The following is a 19,310-nucleotide window of genomic DNA, read 5'->3' as shown; positions in this document are numbered from 1 at the left end:
AAAACATGCAAACAAACATGCTCTGATAATTAACATACGCACTGTCTTTGAAACGGATTGGCCTACGCCAGAGACGGCCTTCTTGATGGCCTTGTCTCACCAGTATGAGACCGGAGAGCGACAACAGACGGTGCATCATTTATCGGAACACGTTTAGCTCGGATCGAGCAGGTAGTTATATCTATGGGACCTTTTCGCCAGAATCATCATTTTCGATACTGACAAACGGGTGCCACAGATATTTGGTTCGCTCTATTTGGCGACAACCGCCGACTTTTTCTCGTTTCGTTTTTTGGCCACTTTGCCGCTTTCAATGCGTCGAAAACTGCCGCTGCCCGCCGGCCCCGCCGCCGTTGCCCCGATGGGGGGCGACAGCGGCACGGCGTGCCGAGTGCCGCCGGCCGCGAGCGAGAGGAGCGGGCAGTCTCTGCTCCACGTGAATGGTGGCGACGGGGCAGCAGTCGCGCGCCACGAAAGACGAAGCCACCTTTTATGATTCCCCGTTCCTTCTCGCGTGCGCTGACCGACCGCGCGTGGTCGTAACAAGTATATGATGATGATGATGATAATAACAATAAACTATAAATGTATATGTTGAACTTCTTTCGCACCAGTCAAGCCTCGGAAGCTCAGCAGGTTTCAACCTGGTTAGTACTTGGATGGGTGACTGCCTGTGAAGTCCAAGTGTTTTGGTCTTGGGCTGTGAGGTGGCCCGGTAGAGGGCAGAACAGCAACATAATCTTGAATCTATCTGTTCAGAGTTTAAATTGTAATAGCCTGGTGTTTTTTTTTTCCCCAGGCACTCTGGTTCCTTCCCACACATGTATGTATGTATGTTGAATTTCTTTCGCATCATACGTAGCCAACCGCGTTAATCGGAGGTGCGGGGGACGGGCAACACACACTAAGCACAAACATCAGTTCTAAAGAAATTCGTTTTCGATCCAGGTTTTAAAGATGATGTGTCGGCACGAGCCGAAAACTTCGAGAGAGATATACGTCCAATCCTTTGAGTGCGGAGCAGAAAAATACAACGAGGATGATTAAAGAAAGGATGAGAGGTTTGCCAAGAAGGAGGAGGTTGGTGGCGATGGAGGAGGAGGATGTGGATGGTGGGTGCACGTCGAGGAGGAGGTGAGGGGTGAGGGGGACGAGGTGGAGAGGAGTAGGAAGATGAGAGAGAGGGTGGGGGTGGAGATGGAGGAGGTGAGGGGTGAGGGGGACGAGGTGGTGAGGACTAGGAAGAGGAGAGAGAGGGTGGGGGTGGAGATGGAGGAGGTAAGGGGTGAGGGGGACGAGGTGGAGGGGAGTAGGAAGATGAGAGAGAGGGTGGGGGTGGAGATGGAGGAGGTAAGGGGTGAGGGGGACGAGGTGGAGGGGAGTAGGAAGAGGAGAGAGAGGGTGGGGGTGGAGATGGAGGAGGTAAGGGGTGAGGGGGACGAGGTGGAGGGGAGTAGGAAGAGGAGAGAGAGGGTGGGGGTGGAGATGGAGGAGGTAAGGGGTGAGGGGGACGAGGTGGAGGGGAGTAGGAAGAGGAGAGAGGGAGGAGGAGGAGGGTTGTGCAGCGAGCAGTGACGCGCTGCGTCGCTCGTTAACGACGGCGCTAGTAGTGGGGGGATACTCGCAGCGGAGAAAGTTGGGATGGGGGGCCGTGGGAGAGGGGGAAGGGGGAGGGACGGCGCAGGGGGGGGGGGCAGCTCTTCATCGTTTCTGTTAAGGGCGGTGGTTGTTAGAGCGGGGATCATTAAACACGATGGGGGCACGCGGGGCCACGTCGCTTCATTTACTCGGGGCCGCCAGTTGTTAACACCGGCAGCATTTAACAGGGGGGGGGGGGCGTCTGGGTAGAGAGGGGGGGGGGCTGGGGGATTACAGTTCGGACTGCACTTGGGAAAGCAGCAGCAGCAGTCTTGAACGTACAATTATAATTTTGCACCTCTGCGAATCAGATATTAACGCGAGCGTTTGGCCACTTGTCTCTTGGCCAAATCACTCAGGATAACACCCCCCCCCCCCCCCCAGCGTCTAACGCTGTGAGGTGGAGGCTCAGCGAGGTCGATAGCAGCCCGGATTGTGTCTAGACGGCCGAGCCCCACAAGACAGGCGCTGTAGGCTGCTTGCGACGAGGTGGAGGAGGAGGTGGCGCGCGACGGACCGCAAGTCCATTGTCTCTGCCGTCACCAGTCCGGTGAAGTGTGGACAAACGGGGGGGGGGGGGGGTGGCGATGGGTCAGGCCAGGGGGTCGGCAACCTGCTGGCTCCGGAACCGCGTGTGGCTCATTTAAGGACTCATTTCGTGCCGTCATTTATTAAGGACCACCATCTCGATTCGCGTTGCATTCGGATGCTCTTGAAATATTGAGGTTTTTTTTTACTACTACTACCGAATTCTTGAAAAAAATGGCTCTTCTTTTTATATTGGTTTGCTGACCCCTAGGTGAGGCCCTTCATCTAGCAAGTGGGTCGTCTAAAGTGTGGTCCGTGCACGCGACGGCATTGGCGTTCTTGAACCCGTGTCGATACGATGGTGGGTCACGTGGACGTTGGTCGTGCGTGCGCACGTTGAGCTACGTAGCCAGATGCACGCGTTAAAGCCGGATGACTTCTGTTTTTTGTTTGTTTTAGATTTATTGGTATCTTTGTTTTTATTGTTGTTGGCGACGCAAGCGCGATAAGATTTGGCCGTTCTTGTGTCGAGACGTCAGCCTGGTAACGGGGAGGCTGTCTTTTTGCAACGTCTCACCTTAAAAAAAAACCTGCCTCTCAATTGAGATGCACGTTTAAATCGTTCTGCTTCTGGGGTTAGAGGTTGTTATATATTTTTACATCAAATTGAGTGAATTGGTTTTAATTGCCGAGTGCGAACTACGCGGTATTTTTATCGGTGCGCAAATTTCGCGACACCTTCAGCCAAACAGCCCAAGAAGACATAATTAAAACCACATTTCTTCTATACGAACAACGCATTTTTTGTGTTTTTGTTGCTTGTACTTAATCAACGCTTAAATGTATGACTTAATAACGCGGAAAATTACAAAGCATCTTTAATGAACTGGCACGGCGTCTTCTATATTTAATTCGGTGGTTAATTTAACGCCCACCACCACCACCCCCCAAGAGGGCACAAAATCCTTATCGGGAGGGCGGGAGTTCACAGGCTGCGGCGTGGATACCGTGCAGGAGACATTTCAAACGGGCGCGGGAAACGTCGGTGGCACATTGCGACGGCAAAACGCGCAGGTTCACAGCGCGAGACAAAAGCCTTCCTAACGCAAGAAAAAAAACACACACACACGGACACGCAACGATTTCCTTACTAACGCCCGGCGCAAACTAGAGGCGTCAACAAAACGTGATCCCTTTGTGTGCTGTGGCCTTAGCAACCTCGAGACAAGGAGGACAGGCACAAGTTGCGTGTTGAGGACCACGGATTTCACTGCTTCTTGGTGTGTGGGGGGGGGTATCAGTGTGCGTTTGTAGTGCGGCGGTTAGCGCGCTGCGCTATGAACCCGGCGGCCCGAGTTCGATAACCGTTTACGGCCAACATCGGTGAGGATTATCTGAACAGGTCCAGGGCCTCCCCTAGGTTAACTCAGGCTTATAATCAATACCTGGCACGGTGTGTAAACATCGTCACTTGGGAGACAAAGGCGGCCGGGCGTGGTGCTGGCCACTCACCCCCTCGTGTGCCGTTCCGGCCTGCACAGGTGCTCGCAAACAGCCCTTCCCCTCAAAGGTCTGGCAAAGCCACACGGGGGATCTTTGTCTGAGTTGTTTATTTCAGTGTCGAGTGTTCCCAAGCGGTGCCTTCGCCATGTTAGGGTAATAAACACCATCACGAGTAATTATTTATATGTACAGGGCAAGCACGCTGCACAGTTAGTTGCATTTTCACAGGTCTATGTTGCACGACGCTGCAAACACGGCGGGCAAATTAAACGCGAGTAAAGCTATCATCGCCAACTCACGCTGATTTATTTCGAATCTGTTTTCCTCTCCGTGCGCGGTGTAAATTTGTGTCCTCTTGGTGTGATTCAAAATAACATCACAAATACCGAGGTCGCAATTCCAATTGGTGTTCGTTCCGAGGGAACGACAACCAGCGGGGAGATGGAGTGGTGAAATCAGCTCTGTGTGGCGGGTGCCGGTTGGGTGGACGATTACATCGCAGGATCGTGAGAAATGGCAATGACGGCTCGGGGCGGCCTTCATCCAGCGGTGGATTTGCACTCTGGATGGAGTGGTGGCGCAGTGGTTAGTGCGCTACACTCTACATCCGAACTGAAATTGATTCTCGGCCACGGCTAAATTAATAATGAGTGATATCCGAAACGGTCCTGCGTTTTTCCTTTTCACCAACCTGTGCTGACCGGCATGGTGAAGTATGGTCAAACAACTGTCATGACTGACACAATGTGCGCGGTCCGTCACCCAGCAGTGGATAGACCAAGGGCTGACAATGATTACCTTATGTATATTTTATTGCATTTCACATTTGAACCAAGTCTTTAGAGCACATTAAATGACAGTTTGGAACTTTGCCTGGCCCTCTCCTCGACCGACTCAGACTAAAACTACAAACTGTATGCCCTTGTCATCAAAATCGACACTGATGGCTGGCAACTGCACTGGTCCGCCTTTAAGGCCACTCAGCCCAAGGTTGCCCACCTGGTGCCATGCGGTCAGCATCAGCACCAGGGAGACAAAGACGGCCAGGGTGCAGATTTGTGTGCACGTGTGTTCCTGGTCATGCCTCTCACTCCCCCACGGTGCCTCCGTGCCCATGTTCACAATCTCCATCGTCCACTGCCGGATGGAGGTCTCCGCAAGCCCTCGCCGCCTCTCACAATCCTGCGGTGCAACGATCCGCCCGGCGCCTGCGACAACGATCCGATCCGACGATTTCATCACTCCGTCTCTCCGCCGGTTGGTCCGTCCTGGCCTTAATGGGTGCTCGCTAACTTCATGCCCCCCCCCCCCCGCCCCCTACCTGGGCTCGAGTTCCCACACGACCGCTCCGCGTTGATTATCGACACTTTTGACGCGGGACTGCGTCATGATGGGCAGGGAGAGAGGCCCCCGCCGCACCCCCCTCCTCCCGTGTTGCTGTGCGGCTCGTGGAGTGGAGCCCAAGACGGAGAGAAAAGGGGGAGAGGAAAGGGAGATGGAAGGGAGAGCGGATGGGGAGGAGGAATGCTGGGAGGGGGGGGGGAGTTGAGACACGAGCGATGTCAGAGTCACAAGAATAGGGGCAGTCAAGGTCACTCGTTTGTGAGTGTGACTTTGAGTTTACGTCTGAGTCTGTGTGTGTGTGTCCGCGTGTCTGTATCTCTGTGTGTGTCTTTATCCCAGTGCGAATGGTAAACATCGCCACTGGGGAGACAAAGGCGATCGGGTGTGGTGCTGGCCATCCACCCCTTCGTGTGTCCTGCCGGCCTTCATAGGCGCTCGCTAACAGCACTTGCCCCAACAGTCTGTTAAGGCTATACTGGGGAATCTTTGCCTTTATTTGAGACGTGTTTTTGTGCCTTTGTATGCCTCTGTGAGTGTGTGTTTGTAAAGTAGTGTGTGCCTGTGAGTGTGCATGCATTTGCGTCTGTGAATTTCTGTGTGTATGAGAGTTTATCTGTGTGTGTGAGAGTTTATGTGTATGTGTGAGAGTTCATCTGTGTGTGTGAGAGTTCATTTGTGTGTGTGTGAAAGAGTTAATCTGTGTGTGAGAGAGTTAATCTGTGTGTGTGTGAGAGTTCATCTGTGTGTGTGTGAGAGAGTTCATCTGTGTGTGTGAGAGTTCATCTGTGTGTGTGTGTGAGAGTTCATCTGTGTGTGTGTGTGAGGGTTCATCTGTGTGTGTGAGAGTCCATCTGTGTGTGTTTGAGAGAGTTCATCTGTGTGTGCGTGAGAGTTCATCTGTGTGTGTGTGAGATAGTTCGTCTGTGTGTGTGAGTCCATCTGTGTGTGTGAGAGAGAGTTCATCTGTGTGTGTGTGTGAGAGTTCATCTGTGTGTGTGTGAGTTCATCTGTGTGTGTGAGAGTCCATCTGTGTGTGTTTGAGAGAGTTCATCTGTGTGTGCGTGAGAGTTCATCTGTGTGTGTGTGAGATAGTTCGTCTGTGTGTGTGAGTCCATCTGTGTGTGTGAGAGAGAGTTCATCTGTGTGTGTGTGAAAGTTCATCTGTGTGTGTGAGAGTTCATCTGTGTGTGTGTGTGTGAGTTCATCTGTGTGTGTGGGAGTTCATCTGTGTGTGTGTGTGTGAGTTCATCTGTGTGTGTGAGAGTCCATCTGTGTGTGTTTGAGAGAGTTCATCTGTGTGTGCGTGAGGGTTCATCTGTGTGTGTGTGAGATAGTTCGTCTGTGTGTGTGAGTCCATCTGTGTGTGTGAGAGAGAGTTCATCTGTGTGTGTGTGAAAGTTCATCTGTGTGTGTGAGAGTTCATCTGTGTGTGTGTGTGAGTTCATCTGTGTGTGTGAGAGTCCATCTGTGTGTGTGTGAGAGTTCATCTGTGTGTGTGTGTGTGAGAGTTCATCTGTGTGTGTGATAGTTCATCTGTGTGTGTGAGAGTTCATCTGTGTGTGTGTGATAGTTCATCTGTGTGTGTGAGAGTTAATCTGTGTGTGTGTGTTTGTGAGAGTTAGTCTGTGTGTGTGCAGCCTGTGTGTGCGTGCAGCCTGTGTGTGTGTGCAGCCTGTGTGTGTGTGAGAGTTAGTCTGTGTGTGCGTGCAGCCTGTGTGTGGGAGTCTGTGTATGTGGGAGTCTGTGTGTGCGTGCAGCCTGTGTGTGTGCAGCCTGTGTGTGTGTGCAGCCTGTGTGTGTGTGGGAGCCTGTGTGTGTGCAGCCTATGTGTGTGCAGCCTGTGTGTGTGCAGCCTGTGTGTGTCTGTGCAGCCTGTGTGTGTGTGTCTGTGTGTGTGCAGCCTGTGTGTGTGCAGCCTGTGTGTGTGTGCAGCCTGTGTGTGTGTGTGCAGCCTGTGTGTGTGTGGGAGCCTGTGTGTGTGCAGCCTATGTGTGTGCAGCCTGTGTGTGTGCAGCCTGTGTGTGTCTGTGCAGCCTGTGTGTGTGTGTGTCTGTGTGTGTGCAGCCTGTGTGTGTGCAGCCTGTGTGTGTGTCTGTGTGTGTGTGCAGCCTGTGTGTGTGTGTTTGTGAGAGTTAATTTGTGTGTGTGTGAGAGTTTGTGTGTGTGTGTGAGAGTTTGTGTGTGTGTGTTTGTGAGAGTTAGTCTGTGTGTGTGTTTGTGAGAGTTAATCTGTGTGTGTGTGAGAGAGTTAATCTGTGTGTGTTAGAGTTAGTCTGTGCGTGTGTGTTTGTGAGACTTAGTCTGTGTGTGTGTGTTTGTGAGAGTTAATCTGTGTGTGCAGTCTGTGTGTGAGAGTGTTAATCTGTGTGTGTGTGAGAGTTAGTCTGTGTGTGTGTGAGAGTTAGTCTGTATGTGTGTCTGTGTGTGTTTGTGTGCGTGTGTTTGTGTGCGTGCGTCTGCATGTTGCAGGCATTGTTTTCCACACCCTCATTAGGCCAGGTGTAAAAAAAGAAAAGAGACACTCATTTAAATTGAGGTCAGGCGAGGTTTCACAGGCAGTAAATAACAATGACAACATTAGCGATAAACCGGCATGTCTGTTAGAACACAAGCACTCCTCCCTGACTCGAACGTGGGTTGCACCGGCCTTTATTTGTTATTTAATGAATGAGATGTTCCGAAGATCCGCCACGTGATGGTGCTCCCACGTGATGGTGCTCCCACGTGATGGTGCTCCCCTCGCTCACGTGCGAATCTTCACAGAGGAGGCACGAGCGTCGCTTTAAAAGCCCCGCGTTTAATAATACAAACAAGTGGCCGCCTTTAACAACAACAACAACACCAGCAGCAGCGATAATGACAATAGGAGGCAATGACAATAGGAGTCAATGACAATAGGAGTCAATGACAATAGGAGTCAATGACAATAGGAATCAATGACAATAGGAGTCAATGACAATAGGAATCAATGACAATAGGAGTCAATGACAATAGGAGTCAATGACAATAGGAGTCAATGACAATAGGAGTCAATGCCCTTTACTCGGGGAAAAACCTCCGAGGCTTCGGATCCACAACGAGACGGCCGCTCGGGCTCCCGCGCTCTCGCGCTCATCCTCGAGTCGCGGCCACCCTGCCCCCTACCCCCTGCCCCCCTGCCCTCTCACCGGCCCCCCTGCCCCCCTGCCCTCTCGCCGGCCCCCTGCCCCCCTGCCCCCCTGCCCTCTCGCCGGCCCCCCTGCCCCCCTGCCCTCTCGCCGGCCCCCTGCCCTCTCGCCGGCCCCCCTGCCCCCCTGCCCTCTCGCCGGCTCCCACGAAGGACCGCACACGCACACCCCTCCACAAAAGGACCCTCGCATCATTATCCACCATGGGGGGGGGGGTTGTCCCTCGGGGTTAGGTGCTGTCAGTGAGCACCTTCTTTAGGGGGGGTGGGGTGGGGGGCTCTGCTCACAAAGAGCTCGCTCGCGCTCCTCGTGGGTGGCGCTGAGCCTCCTCGGAAATGATCGCTCCCAAAAATAGCGGCCGATCTCTTTCCCCGGCGCGAGCCTCGCCGGCGTGCTCTGAAATAATTGTCACGGCGCACTCGCTCACTCGACCCCCTCGCGTGAGTGTGCGCGTGCACGTGTGAGTGTGCGTGTGCGTAAAAACGTCAGCGCCGGGGAGACAAAGGCGGCCAGGTGCTGAGCTGACCACACCACGCCCTCGTGCGCCGTGTTGGCCTTAATAGGCCATCGCTAATAGCACTTTCCCCAACAGCCTCTTAAAGGATTTATGTGTGGTCCTTTGTGTGTGTGTGCTTGTGTGTGCGCGCGTGTTGTTGTCTCGGGACAACACGCGCGTGGTGTAGCGGTTAGCGCTACGCTGCGCTGCGAACCCGGCGACCCCCGAGTTCGATTCCCGCTCACGGCCACCAACACCGGTGACGATTATCTGAACCAGTCCTGGGCCTCTCCTAGGTCGACTCAGCATCAAATGAGTACCTGGTGTAGCGGTGTGTAGTAAACATCGCAAACCGGGGAGACAAAGGGCAGTCGGGCGTGGTGCTGGCCACCCACTCGTGTGCCGTGCCGGCCTTCATAAGTGCTGCTCACTCACCAGCACTGTCCCCAAAAGTCTGTTAAGGCTACACGGGGGAATCTTTATCAGCAATATGGGAGCTCAGCCAGCTTCCCGTGGCTGCGGTTAATATTATCTGTGAGCAATCAATTGTAGAATTAACAGACCTTTGTAAGTTGTGGCGAAGGAAGGTTTGGGGGTGGAGGGGGTTTGTTTGACCGTACTTCATCGTGCTCGGTCAGTGTGGGTCGGTGAAACAGGGCGGCTTGACCACGACCGCTTCAGATATCGCTCGCCACTGACGTCAGCCTTGGCCAGGAATCAAACTTGGCAAATGCTGGATCGGGAGCGCTGTACTCTCAAATGAAGTCGCTTCTTCCCGCGTTATTTTATATTAAAATGTGCAAAAAAGCGTACAGGTGGGATTTTATTTGTTTGTGTGGCTCTGCGCTTGTACAATATGCTCATAAACAGAGCTTAACTCTCCCCCTCCCGTAAATCTACACCGTGGAGTTCATAAACTCACAATCGCCGCCGAAGAAAAACCCAACAAACATTACTCATCAGCAGCAGCAGCATCAGCGGCGGCAGAAGAAGTTTTCAGCGGTTGTCAATGGTGACAATGTTTCAACAGGAGTGTCTTAAAGACAGACCTGCCGCCACCGCAGGAATGTGGAATTTCCATTTCTGGCTCAGGGCTGGTAGTTGAAAATCGTCCGAGGTGAAATCTCGATGAGCATGGCGACACATTTCGACTCTGAAGTTTTTCCGATTGATTTTTCTGTCTCTCTCCATTTCCATCGGGAAGTTATTTCTGATTTTTTTTATATTTGATTTTTCCGCCGCAACAGTGCGCCAACATACGACCATCTGCCCCAGCAACAGACAATTGAAACATGTTTTTTTTTACAAATTGCACAAAAAACTATCAACGCGACTTGCACAGTGCGCAAACAGACTTTTGGAGCAAGTGCCGTTAGCGAGCACCTATGAAGGCCGGCACGGTACACGAGGGGGTGCGAGGCCACACCCCGCCCGACCGCCTTTGTCTCCCGAGTGACGATGTTTACACACCACACCAGGTACATTGCTCATTTGAGGCTGAGTCGAGCTAGGGGAGGCCCAGAACCGGTTCAGATAATAATCACCGGTGTTGGCCGCGCGAGGGAATCAAACTCGGGTCGCCGGGTTCACCGCGCTGCACGCTAACCACTGCGAGGCGGCTCCCCTTGCACGCACACACGCCCACGCACGCATAATCACGCACGAAGACGACACGTTCGGTGGTTGCCAAGGATTCGCACAATCCCACACGGTGGCGGCCACGACGGCACAGTCGCCGTCATCACGGGTGACTCCGCCGGTAGAGTCGCGAGAGTGGAGTTTCAAAATAATTATCTCGCTCTCTCGCGCACGCGCGCGCGTGAGATAATGACACGCGCGTTCGGAAACCCCGGGGCCAGACGCGCCGTTGCAGCAGCAGCAACAACAACAAAATATACGCGGGGCCTCGGCGGGCGTCGATTAAATTTGTTTGCCATCGCCCGGCCCGACGTGGCTCGTCGTGGCAAATCGGAAGATGCTTGCGGGGATTACGATCGCAAGCGAGCCCGCTGCCGCCGCTCGCTTTTGACGATGACAGGGCGGGCACCTGGCGCGTCGTGAACGCGGAGGGACACTGGATACAGCTCCGTTGCTCTTAAAAACCCGGCTTTTTATAGCCGCGCCGCTGCCCGACTCTCGTGTCGTCCGTCTGGGCTACACCTCTGGCGCCGGGACAGTTATGCAAAACTGCTCGTTAAAAAGAAATTGGCCTAAACGCGCCCAAAGGCAGGGGCCCTCTTTTGAACTCTTGTTTGAATTTTTTGGCTTTTTTTGCTCGGAATTAATTTTATGTTTATTCAAGCAAGGTGGCTTTTGTTTTGCAGCCCTTTGTCGATTTAGCTTCATTGTTGTATTCGAGGTTTTTTATGTTTACTGCTCTTGTCATTTTGGTGTGAACCAGGTCACTGTTATAAATGAGACTCGACCGGGCTCCTTGAGTTCCCACCACCTGGTTGAACAAAATCAACTTGAAAGTTGAATCCGCTTCCACAGATGATGGCTTCCCCGCCGCGGTGTTGGCCGTGGTGGGTTTTTTGGCCGTGCTTCACCGCACTGGTTGGTGTGAGTTAGTGAAAGGGCGGGGGTCAGGACCAGTTGGGGTATCACTCGCCACTGGTGTTAGCCGCATCAAAGAGTCAAAGTCAGGTCACCGGATTCATCGCGAAATACACTTTAACCAATACGCCACTGCTCTACCTACAAACGTTATACCTGCAATAACAAAAAACTATACCACTGAATACCAAGCTGTGTGTTAAGATATCTTTAATTTCTTTTCACGAATTAATGCATTCATGATGCAATAAATAACAAGGGGAAAGGAGGTGCAATTGCGATATCGCAACACCAGCTGGAATCAAGACCACGGCTAACCCCAGTGGCGACTATTTTCTGAACCTGTCCCGGCTCTACATCCCCCACCAACCTGTACTTGTCTCTTTCTCGCCATGGCTATGACTACTTGTCACATACCTACTCCATTCTAACAGCTTCCGAGAAAATATTCAGTAGTTTGCATGCTCAGTGGGAAACACGGCATTTGGGGTATCTGCTGAAATGAATAGGAGCACATTCATCTCGACGTCTTTTAGCAGCTGTTGTGTTGCTTTGCATGACTCCTGATGGGACCGTGCGGCTATATAATGTGCATAGATTAAAAATGTTGTCGAAATCATAATTATTAAACTCGTAGGGGTGGTGGGGGAAACAACAGAAGGCGAATATATTTTTTTTATAAAAAAATTATATCTGAAGCAAAATGGCAATCTGCAGTGTTTTAATAATGAAAGAGACCTCTGTTCTGTATCCCCACGTGATACTAAAAACGTGTTTCTAATCTTTCGCTGTATTGGCCTTCCAGACTTCAGTTAACCGGCGGCATTTGTGTAAGACCGCGAACTTTGAACTGGCTTCCACCTTCTGACACTTAGAATGCACCTTTGAGATGCTCGGTTGTGAATGTGGGTTTCAGCCAACTATGATTGAACCGGATTCTTAGGTGGAGTGAGTTGATGTTCTAAATTTAATCACTTATGATTTCACACACATGAAAAAAACCCATTATATTAGTTTGTTTTTTACTTAATTTGGCTTATTCCGGCTCTTTCGGATTATATTTCAGTTTGATTTACAATCCACATCTAAAATGCCACGGCTGAGATGTAGCTTCGCTGGAAAATCGCATCATTTTTTAGCGTAATTACAAGTGTGTTCCGTTAACCGTGTTTATTGTTGAGTATAGTCATCTGTTGTGAATTGGTTGCCTGTGTGTTTATGTGCGTGTATTGTATTGATTGATGACCCAGGTCTAACCCTGGATGTTAATGGTCTCTCTCACATGGTTTAAATCAAGACTTGGTGGTGGTGGGAGGTGATGATGATGATGATGATCATGACTGACTTTCGACTGTAAATTGAACTTTGCAAACACGACGTCTTGAACACTCTTGGAGATTTGACAAAGCGTGAAAAACTTTTTAGACGTCAACTTTAATTTTAATTTCCCAGTCTTCTGAAGACACCGCTCGGTGAAGAATATATCTCCAGCTCATCAGGCAATCAATCAATCCCTCCTCCCACTCTCAACGAGGGCCATTTCACCACCGCCCAAAACCTGCACCTGGAGTTCTGTAATGCGCCTATACTCCTACGGCCCTTTGGTCTCTCCACTGCTGGGTGAGTGAGGGCCTCCCCCCCCCCCCATTACATCAGTTGGCAACCAAGGGAGAGCGCAGTACATGGTGCGATGTGTGCACATGAGCACTGGGGAAACAAAGACGGCCAGGCACGGCGCTACAGTCTGTTAAAGGCAATCCGGATGGTCTTCGTCTCTGCGCGTGAGCGAGGAGTACGTGATTGAGTGCGCACGCACGCACCTGTGTGTGTTTGTGAACGTGTGTGAGTGAGCGGTCGTGCAGCGGTTAGCGCTACGCTGCGCTATCCGGTGACCCGAGTTCGATTCCTGTTCACGTTCAACACTGAACTGGTCATGGGCCTCCCGTAGGTCGACTCAGCCTCAAATGAGTACCGGGTGGGGTGTGTAAACATCGCCACTCGGGAGACAAAGGCGGCCGGGCGTGGTGCTGACCACCCACCCCCTCGTGTGCCATGCCGGCCTTGTCCCAACAGTCTGGTAAAGGCTATACGGGGGATCTTCGTCTTTCTTTTTGTACTCACCTGCGCGCGCGTGTGTATCGTCACACTTCTCACCGCCGGTGTACACAGAGACCGGCGTTTGCAAAGTGGAGGCGCAGGGCTTCATCATCTTTAGTCCGCCTGCATCAAAAAACCGTGCTCGCGTGGGCCCTTGCCATTGTGTGGGATGGCGAAGGCCGTAACGTGGATCCTCCTCTGTGGTCCCCCCCCCCGCACCGCCCCCCTCCCCTCCTTGTCATTGCGCGTGCAGCTGGGAGGCTGCGGGATCCTGGGCATAGGGATCTGGCTGTCCGTGACGCAGGGGAACTTTGCGACACTCTCGCCGTCGTTCCCCTCGTTCTCTGCCGCCAACATCCTCATCTCGACGGGCACCATCATGATGGTCGTCGGCTTCATCGGCTGCCTGGGGGCCATCAAGGAACACAAGTGCCTGCTGCTCAGCGTAAGCTCCAGCGGCAACGTGCGCGGCACGGGGCCCCACCGTGTGACGCTTCTGTGCCGAGCTCGCAGCGTTTAACCGTTTGTTTTTGCACTAAAGCGTTTCAGTTCGCTCTTTTAGGGTGAGTGAGTGAGTGAGGTGAGAGAGAAAGAGAGTGAGGTGCGAGAAACCACAGGCAACCAGCGCTAATAATTGCCCAAGTTCTGTGTTCCCATTTTGAGATGTTTGGCCAACTCCATTAATGAATCCATAACGGAGGTTTTTTTAAAAGTTAGATCGCATAAATATAAACCCGCCACCACCCGACACAGCCAATTAGTAAGGTTTGTCACGTAAACAAAACATGCCAATTAAAACATTCCAATATTACGTGATAAACCTTACTAATTGGCTGGGTCGTGTGGTGGCGGGTTTAACGACACATTTATATTTACACGATCTAACCCAAAAACCTCATGTATAATATTGGTCGCGAACACCTACAACGGGTTAAAATCCACGAATTCATGTTTACCCGCTGAATAAATGTGATCGACCCTGTGCTCTCTTGCAGTTCTTCGTCTGCCTGCTCATCATCTTCGTCCTGGAGATGATTTGCGTCATCCTATTCTTCATGTACAGAGACCAGGTGAGGCGATGCCCACGACTCGTTACACTGGGGAGCCTCAGGGGGTTAACGGCGCTAAGTCAAGGATTTCAGGTCCTCTCGAGGACCCACCTGAGGTGGAAGCAGCTCACCAGTGTCGCATTGCCCTTGCACATTGTATTGCAGTAGAGGCCTCGTCACCTCCAATACGCCGATTCCTTTCACCGGCTCGCAATCAAATTCCGGCTCCATGTCAAGATCGTGCTTACCGCCTTCAAGATCCTCCATAGACCCACCCCTGCCGATCCCTCTCATCTCACTCTACTGCCCTCCACGCACTCTCCTACCTCTCCCCTCTCATCTCACTCTACTCCCCTCCACGCACTCCCCTGCCTCTCCCCTCTCATCTCACTCTACTCTCCTCCACGCACTCTCCTACCTCTCCCCTCTCATCTGGCTCCACTCCCCTCCACTCACTCTCCTCCCTCTCCCCTCTCATCTCACTCTACTCCCCTCCACTCACTCTCCCCTCTCATCTCACTCCACTCCCCTCCACGCACTCTCTTACCTCTCCCCTCTCATCTTGCTCCACTCCCCTCCACGCACTCTCCTACCTCTCCCCTCTCATCTCACTCCACTCCCCTCCATGCACTCTCCTACCTCTCCCCTCTCATCTCCACTCACTAAGCTCCCCTCCACACCTTCTCCGCTCCGGTAAACCAGGCCTTTCTCACAAAGCCCCCAGTCAACATCGGCTCAGCGAGAGGTCGCCTCATTCTCCTCTGCTGCCCCCACAGTCTGGGATTCGTTTCCCCAGTCGTTCGTGCCGTTGACTCCCTGTCCTTGTTGAAAAGTCTAGTCTCAAGACCTTCACAATCTTTTGGTCATGACTGACTGCTTCTCAAATAAATATGCCCAGTCTTTGCGTATGCATTTTAATATACGGTGATATTGAGAGTTTGTTTATTTGAGTATTGCGCAATATTATTTTCGTGTTTTTCTCTCACGAGTTACCGTCATGCCGAGTGTCTGCTGCTGTGTCTTGTACAGCACTTTAAGGTCCTTGATGAAAGGTGCTTGATGGATATAATTATTATTATTAATCATGTGCAGTATTATTATGATTATATCAGTGTCTACGACTCATGAAGGATGTCAGGTGAAATTGAGATGTCACTTCTGGGTCATTTCACAACTAGACACGTGTTTTACTTATCTGTAGTTTTTACCATCTCCGTTGAATTTTTCGTCTCGTTCATAGAGCTTTGCTCAGTTTGCCTACCTGCTGCGCTGGCATCTCATTTGCGTGGAATCCGCGCATACATCTTCCATAATCACGCACCGCGTCATGCCTTGTATCGAGAGAGAGAATCAATATTAATCCACGGTGGTGAGATGATAACTACCTCGCCTGGTATCCAGGAGGTCGTGGGTTCGATACCGACCCTGACGTTTGTACATTTGGAGTTTGCGTGTCTCTCTCTCCCCGTGGTTGCACGGATTTTTTTCTGGGTCCTATCGTTTTTCACTCTACATTTAGAAACATTCGTTTTGAGCATTTGGCTGCTAGGAATTTCCACGTGATGATATGCCACTTCGTTGAGCTATCAAGTCGTTTCTAAAAAAAATAGCTATACAGCACAGTGGTGCCTTACCTGGTAAAATAAAAATAGTTTATTGTATTTTTAATCGACGAGTAGACGCATCTCTACACAGCCGGCATATCCTGCGCGAACGCCACTCGGTCCGCGATCGTTGGCGCCTGTACGCGAGCGCACCTGTGCGACATTCACATCGGTGGGGCGACTACACCTCCGAGTAGCACGGTGGGCTACGTACGGTGGCGAAAGAAGCTAACTCGCAATACATTAGTGCGTACCGACCGACTTGGCCCCGACCTCCTTTAATCCCCGACGTTCCACGACGGCACAACGACTCTTCAACACCTCCCGATTCCAAGCGCACCCCCGGCACAATCCACGTCACCACCGCTATCCTTCAGCCCCACCCCCCCCCCCCCCCCCCCCCCCCCACAAAACGTTACGCGCGTTACAAAAAAAACCTGCGATCGGTAAAAACGCGAAAAGACGTTCCGGAGGAAGACAACGGCGTGGGTGGAGTTGGGTTGGGAGGACGAGGGGTGGACCCCAGATTAGAAAACCGCGCAGCTGGACGCAACCTGCGACGACCGGCGCGGTCGTTCCGCCCCCGCTGTGATAGCTGGCTCGCAACATCATTAAAATTGCAGCGGCCCTTTTAAGTTCTAATTCGGAAACCGACGGCCTGGCCGGCACGGCGGGGCGGCCAAAAGCGGCAACCTCCTGAGCCGCGTTTAATCTCCAGTTGTGTCGCGGAGGTGAGAGGCGGCGGCTGTTTAAGTTGAGGTTGCCCCCCCCCCCGCTGCCCCCCGCCGGTAAGAGGATTTTCTGCTCCTTCCTCATTACCGGCAAACCAAGGCCCTCTTTACCTGATTGAATTTTCCACCCAGCGCTCGCTTTGCCCGCCCCAAGCCCCTACTGGCTTCGCTCTCCAGCCACCGCCGCCCATTACTCTTCCTCCGCCACCTTCCCCTGCCGTTATCCAACTCCCCCCCCCCGCCATGCTCAGCCCTGTCTCGGCCACTTCGCTCGCAAAGTAATCAAAGGAACAACTTTAGGAGGAAATCGCTTCCGCGGCCGCTGGACTGCACCGCTACACCGCCTCCCAGGCTCACTACGCTACCCTCCCCGTTTCTCCTCGCCTCGAACATTGAGACAGGTGCTAATCTCCAGTTGACACAGCCTTGAGCCAAGTGGTGGAAATTCCACATTTATATGGCGGGGAGGGGGGCGTCGGGACGCGGGTGTATCCACAGGGACAGCCGCTGTTGACTTCCCCACAGAGTAAGGATAATTTAAACGACCCCGGACTGATGATGGGCCAAGTAATTCCCTTCAGCCAGGAGTTGAACTCGCAACTTTCTCATTCTGACCGGCTCAGCCTACCACCGGACCCACGTCTAAACATCGGGCAATTGACCAGCGATGTCGATGCGAGCAAGCCTGACGCTGCCGATGAGACGCCGAATGTCAAAAGCCGGTCGAGACTTTGCCTTATTAAGTCCCGGCCACGACCCCCCCCCCCGCTCCCCCCTCCCGTTGCTCCAGGCAGCTGCCGTCTGTATAGGTGTCCGATGGGGACAGAGGCAGCAGCAGCAGCAGCAGCACCTGTCGAGCCGAGCCGCTCGCCTGCAGGATGGATTAGGCTCGTGGATAACGCGGGGTTAAGTCGAACCAAGGCTGCCCGTTAATCATCGCTGCACAAAGGAGGCGGACGGAATCTCGTCTTAGTTTTAAATAAACTGAGGCATGGCCGTCGTGGTGGTGGGGGGGTGGTTGCGGGTAAGGTGGGGGGGGGGTAGAGCACGAAGGCCGCTGGGTGCACGCTGGGAGATGGATTGTCGTGGTCGGAGCCGCCGGCATTCTGGACGCCTTGTGCAGCCCACGGTTGTTTGTTCTGCCTTTGCGCTCGATCTGCCCAGGTCAAGTTTTTGCTTCGTCTTATCACTCGCTTCTGCGTGCGCGCGTGTGTCTGCATAACAAGCGCAACAACAACAACAATTTGTATGAAGTACGTTGGGTGTTCGGGACATCCTCGTCAGCGCAAAGGCCGTCTCGACGTATCCCCGGCAGCCCCTGGCTCCAAGCCCTGGCTCCAGGGCCTCTTCTTCTGCTCCGCCAGCCGTGGCTGCTGACCGCACTTCTCTGCCACGAGTCAATTTGCTGCGCGCAGTTTCTGCACAGCGCCTTGTGATGAGGTCGCGCGCACGTGCGTCTCCGGCACATATCGCCTCGCGTTCTTGTGAGACATTTGATTTGAGGCGATGAATCGGTTGCGCACCCACCCCCCCATACCCCCCCCCCCCCCACTGCTAATGCCGGCTCGGGGAATGTTCAACGCATCAAAGTCGGGACTTGAGTGTTTTTGCCTGGACTTGGCAGCAGCAAACGCATGGAGATAATTAACCTCGTAAAGCGTTGAGCATTGTGCGGGGTGATTAAACTCGTGAATTACGCCAGTTAACTAAGTGCCTCTGTAACCGTGACATATTCAATAGATTTATCCCCCCCCGCGCCTTCCGCACGGAATGTTTATTCCAGTCTCGCGATGTGAAACTCACGTGGCGCCGCCCGCTGTTATCATCCTCGGTGAAGTTGGTTGGGCGTGATGAGCGGCTTTGTTTCTCTTACGAGACGCCGGCGAGTCTCCGGCTAGGGGACACTTTTGGGGGGTGGTGGAAGACGCAGAAGAAATACATCGAGAGATAAGAGACGCAGCGTTGTCTGGCTTGGTAAACAAATACTGCTGGAAGACATTGGCTCAGGAGTCCCCGTACAGGCTGATAGAGGAGCGAGAGAGATTAATAATCAGGCAATATAAGTCCTCCATATATCTGTACCTCTGCATTAAAAAATGTAAGCCTTTTTTTTACATTTGCTGTCAACCACAAAGCCTTTTTGGAGTGTATACATTGAGCAGCGTTGATTTTCATACAAGCAAACCTCTGGTCCGGTTTTCGACGTTCAGTGTCTCATCAGCAGAGTCAGGTTTTCTGGAAGCAGCGCTAGTGGACGGCCAGATGTTACAGGCAAGGACACTCTATTTAAGATATCGGTACGAGTGCGACGCAGCATTATATAATACACTAGCTGTATACTACACGGCTTCGCCCGGGACTTGGATTCACCACACCCGGACGCCTTTGTCTCCCCAGTGGCAATGTTCACATCACAACAGTTACTCGTTTGAGGCTTAGTCGACCTAGGGGAGGCCCAGGACCGGTTCAAGTAATCGTCACCGGTGGTGGCCGTGAGCGGGAATCGAACTACACTACAATGCGTTACGCTTCCACACACACACAGACACACACAGACACAGACAGACACACACACAGACACATACACAGCGCGCTAA

The 19,310-nt window shown here is 52.5% G+C and overlaps 1 protein-coding gene across 6 annotated transcripts in view; it reads left to right on the top strand.

Moving 5' to 3' along the window:
- LOC116945621 (tetraspanin-4-like) overlaps positions 1-19,310 on the top strand; it is a 212,436-nt gene that overhangs the window by 181,487 nt on the left and 11,639 nt on the right. For all 6 annotated transcript variants that reach the window (XM_032960111.2, XM_076069456.1, XM_076069455.1 and 3 more), the window contains 2 exons: positions 13,583-13,774; positions 14,325-14,399. In XM_032960111.2, coding sequence (XP_032816002.1) covers positions 13,583-13,774; positions 14,325-14,399 — 267 coding nt within the window. The remainder of the gene's footprint in view (positions 1-13,582; positions 13,775-14,324; positions 14,400-19,310) is intronic.

This window comes from Petromyzon marinus, chromosome 24, assembly GCF_048934315.1.
Source record: "Petromyzon marinus isolate PM22_M1 ecotype Great Lakes invasive population chromosome 24, UKy_Petmar_22M1.pri1.0, whole genome shotgun sequence".
NCBI classification, from domain to species: domain Eukaryota; kingdom Metazoa; phylum Chordata; class Hyperoartia; order Petromyzontiformes; family Petromyzontidae; genus Petromyzon; species Petromyzon marinus.
Note: the sequence above shows the minus strand (reverse complement) of the source record. Positions and strands in the feature narration are given on the sequence as shown.